The following is a 4,948-nucleotide window of genomic DNA, read 5'->3' as shown; positions in this document are numbered from 1 at the left end:
TAATACTAGGAATATTAAAATGTATTAGATATAATTCTACTGGAAAATAAATCTTCCTAAAGAAGATTTGGAAAAAAACTATCCTTTTTTCATATTAAAGATTCCTAAAAATTTACTTGGATAAGGATATCAGATGTGTGACCATTGCTAACTCATTATATATTGTATGAGAATATAAAATACATATAGTGAAGCACTCACATTTAAAATACAATTAAAGTTAATATGAAAATAATTTATAATTTTTTGAATAGAAAATACATTGTCTTAGTAACATCTCTTCATGTCTGATGATGAAAACTACTAAAACATAATCCTCATGAATCACGTGTATAAATTTAATTGAAATTTCTTATTTGAATGAAAACTTTAGAGCACTCAATAAAACAAAACTATGCATTTAAAGAGAAGTCAAAAATATATCTTGCATTGAAATATTGTTAAAATCTTTACAATTTACTTGCCTCTGTAAAGATACAAAGCAATTTGGGGACCAGCAGGTGGTGTGGTAGATAAGGCGCTGGACACTCCCACATGGCCGACTGTGGTTCTAGTACTGGGCCTGGTGGCTTGCCTTCTCACTTTCTCTCTCTCTCTCTGTGTGTGTGTGTGTGTGTGTATCTCTGGTAAAATTAAAATGAACAAATAAAATTAAATAAATAATTAAAAAAAAGACTTTTAAGATACAAAGCAATCTGAGCTTGTTCTCATGAGTAATTTATTTTGTTTAAGATGGACAGGTAAAACATACATATTAGATATAACTAGAAAATAATTTGTCTTTATGAACTAGTGTTATGGTATATTTTAATTAAAAAGGTGAAGAAAGATTGTTGTTGATTGGGATTATTAGATAAAATTTTATGGAGAGCTTGATCTTGACTTTTTTTTTAAGGAACTATAATGTATGAATGAGTAGACACTGTGAAACAAGACAGCACAATCAGTGAGATTATTTTGATTTAATATTTCAGTAAAAACTGATCTATATATCTATATTAAATTGTGATGTCTTATAGAGCTCTTTCCAGGACTCAAACTATAATTAATATGAATTCTTAACACTTAAGTATCATGAAAAAAAAATCCATACAGGCTTCAAACTTCAGTATGTGTACACAGTTACCGACATTCAAAATGACAAAGTTGACATAAGCAAAAAAATACACAACAACAAAAGCAAGTTCAATTTTATTCTTATTGTTTATACTTTGGATTATATTTTTTTATTGACTGATAAATTGAAAATTTAAGGCTATTTTTTAAAAGTTTCATATAAAACTCATTCCATTTAAATTTGCTTTAGATTGCACATGTATGCACATGTATTAGCAACCAATAAGTTACAGAAGAAAACCAGAACAAAAAGACTAAGAAGAAAATATATAAACAAGTGAGAAAACATTGAAAAATAAATATAAATGCGATTTAGATAAAAGTTAAAATGCTTCTAAGAAGGAAGACTTTGGTTGTTTTTGAAATAAATTGAGTAAATGTTTAAACTTTTCTTTTCCTCAGGCAAGTGTCATTTTCAAAATAATGTGTAGAAAAAAATAGAATCAATTAAAAATCTTACTTCTGATAGTTTTTTGACACTGATGCAATATTTCAATACAAATTGGAAACATTTAATTTTATTCTGACCTTTATCATCGTCATTATAATTATTCTCTACATTAATTTGTCTGAAATTAATAATGGGAAACCAAACATCAGTGACAGAGTTCATTCTTCTTGGGCTGACAAATGACATCAAGGTGCAAGCTGTGCTTTTCCTTTTTCTGCTGCTGACTTACATCTTCAGTGTCACGGGAAATTTGACCATCATCATTCTGACCCTGCTGGATTATCGCCTCCAGACTCCTATGTATTTCTTCCTGAGGAATTTTTCATTTTTGGAAGTATCCTTCACCTCTGTCTTTGTTCCCAAAATGCTACTCAGTATTGGAACTGCAGATAAGACTATCTCCTTTACTGGGTGTTTCACTCAGTATTTTTTTGCAATCCTTCTGGGAGCAACTGAATTTTATCTTTTAGCTGCCATGTCCTATGATCGCTACATTGCCATTTGCAAACCCCTACATTATACAACCATAATGAGCAAGAGACTTTGCATTCAACTTGTCCTGTGTTCCTGGTTCTCTGGTTTTCTAGTTGTCATTGTGCCACATGTAATGACTCTGCAGCTGCCTTTCTGTGCATCCAATATCATCAATCATTATTGCTGTGACTACACTGTACTGTTGCATTTGTCCTGTTCAGACACACATTTCATTGAAATGCTTGAGTTTGTCCTTGCTGCAGTGACACTCATCTTCACCTTGATGCTAGTGGTTCTTTCCTACATATACATTATCAGGACCATTCTGAGAATCCCCTCTGCTCAGCAAAGAAAAAGAGCTTTTTCTACATGCTCCTCTCACATGATTGTGGTCTCCCTTTCTTATGGAAGCTGTATCTTCATGTATATAAATCCTTCTGTTAAGGATGCAGCAACTTATAATAAAGGGGTCGCTGTTTTAAATACTTCAGTGGCTCCTCTGTTGAACCCTTTCATCTATACTTTAAGGAACAAGCAAGTGAAATTAGCTTTCAAAGATACAGTCAGTAAGATAATAACCTTTTTTAAAAAGTGAAACTATTTGAGGTTTATTATTCAAGTAACAAATGTTTAGAAGACCATATTTGTACATTATTGAAATTTAAATGTATATTTACATTATATTATTAATATCCTTATGCAAACACTGAAACATAAAACTAATATAGTTAAGCTAATTTTATCACTTTTCTGTCCTAATTAACAGATTGTGTGTATTTGTGTGTATGTCCTCGAACACTGATGAGATATTAATCTTTATTTATACCACACATTTAAAGCTAAAACTTGTAGGAATGTCCAAATTGGGAATATAACTTCTAATGTTTTTGACAATTGAATTTTCAAAGTCCTACCCATTGATTGCCATGGCATGGATTGCCATGGGTCCTATGACTTTCAAACACTATACTAGTAACTTAATCATTAAATTCACATGCTGAAGCAATGTACTTCAGTTTGTTAATAATAACTAAAGTAATATATGGCAAATTGATAAAAAGTTTATTATTTTCAAATTTTAAGTTCAGATTTAAATTTAGTCATTCAAAATAGTCACTTAATGATAACTTAAGCTTACTTAGGGTTGGAGATAAAAAAGTTCTACAAAAAAGAGAATCAATATTTGTTTGTTTTAGTATTGATGGAGATTGCTAAGCGACTCATACACAGATTAGATGCTGAGCGAATCCATGGAAGAGAGAAAGGATAATTCAGGTTAAGTTGTCAAGTTAATTCAAGTTAAAGATAATTAGAAATTAAGTTTAGCTAGCAAGTTTATACAATTTATTGTTCCTGGTTTTTGTTATAATATAATGGAAATATAAAATAAATCTGTATTCATATTATTTATGGTGTTAATGATTTTATAGGCTTAAATCATATTCATTCTAAGTCTTTTTATATTAAACTATGCATCTTTATAATCTGACTTACTTAGGCAAGGAGGTCTCAATCACAAGTAAAAGCTGTCATTTTCTGAACAATTTTTGTCCATACTAATTTTTAAAATTTGTTATAGGGAGTGTGTGTTTGTGGAGACAGAGAGAGGGAGAAATAGGGGGAAAATGAGAGGGACAGCCATGCCTCAATTGTAGGGCAAAACAATTGGTTTCAGTTCTCTGAAGGAGGTTAAAAATAAGCAATGATTGATGAGCACTCGGAGCAAAATGGAGTCAGTCAAGACAAATCTTAAAACTTGTTTTAGCAGCAGTCAGCATCTAAGGTTGACTTTGCAATGCTTAAGCTAATAAAATCTTGGTTGGTTATGTGGAAAGGGGATGGTTATATGGAAAAGGACACTTCTCCCTTCTCTATCTCCTTTGCTGGGTCTCTATAAGCACTCAGAAAGGTTACTGCTCACTTTCATTAGTTGAGCCTTAGGTCTAAGGGTTAATCTGTTAACAGGGACTCCCAAGACTAAGCACAATATGGAATCACTTTGGTTCTCTTTAGACTCAGTTAAGAAATTTGTATCATTCTTGAATTCCTCTTAGAGGAAATGTGTATATTAGATTCATTTGATTAAGTAGTAGAATTATTAAAATTATTTAATTCACAAAATTTCTTGGGATAATCACTGAACTTTATAATCATATAAAGATTGTAAGACTAGAATAAGAAACTATGGTAACAATTCTTTCTAGAAAAATAGAAAGATGGAACAAAAATATATTAACTGTACCTAAGTCTCTAGAATTTTAGTACAATTTTAAACTATTCTAACAGCCATTTTTTAGTTACTGATAAGAAACCCTTCAGCTCAGAGTGTTGTAAGCAAATGTTAAGAGAAAATTCCAGTGTACTTCTAAAACCAGATTAACAGGCCTCTATGCCATAATGACTTGAGATTTATACAGCTCCTTAAACTGTTTCCCTCCAATTGACATTATTATCAAGTTATTCTCTTTCCTTGTGCTATAGTCCTCAAGGTCCAGACGGTCCAGAAGGATAGCTTCCCACATTCAACTCTAATGGAAAAGATAACACTTCCTTCTTTTTTTATTAAGTGAAAACTTCAAGAGTTATTTTGATGAATTGCTGAGTGAAATATAAGATTTTGAGCCAATTTCTGTGTACCTCCATCACATGGCCCACAGTGTTCTGTGGAACTAATATGTAGTAATTGGGAAAGTATGTATCCTCGGTAAGAAACAAGGCAAAAGGACAATGGGGACAATGGCTGCTAAAGGGACAAAAGTATAAAATGTGCCTTTTATACATTAAGAGGAACAAAGATATAGAAACCAAAGCCTAGTGAAATGTGAATATTAGTAGAAGAGATTTCTTTCCTCTAATTCTTAATAGGCAAGATTTCAATGTAAGTTCTGAGTATTTTCTTTGAAACAA

At 31.4% G+C, this 4,948-nt stretch overlaps 1 protein-coding gene across 1 annotated transcript; it reads left to right on the top strand.

Moving 5' to 3' along the window:
- Positions 1 to 1,697: 1,697 nt before the first annotated feature.
- On the top strand, positions 1,698 to 2,636 carry LOC102483462 (olfactory receptor 6C4-like). The gene has a single exon (XM_006162838.1). The coding sequence runs from the start codon at positions 1,698 to 1,700 to the stop codon at positions 2,634 to 2,636; it is 939 nt and encodes a 312-aa protein (XP_006162900.1).
- The last annotated feature ends 2,312 nt before the right edge of the window (positions 2,637 to 4,948 follow it).

Source organism: Tupaia chinensis, unplaced genomic scaffold (assembly GCF_000334495.1).
Source record: "Tupaia chinensis unplaced genomic scaffold, TupChi_1.0 Scaffold140854_1, whole genome shotgun sequence".
NCBI lineage: Eukaryota > Metazoa > Chordata > Mammalia > Scandentia > Tupaiidae > Tupaia > Tupaia belangeri.
Note: the sequence above shows the minus strand (reverse complement) of the source record. Positions and strands in the feature narration are given on the sequence as shown.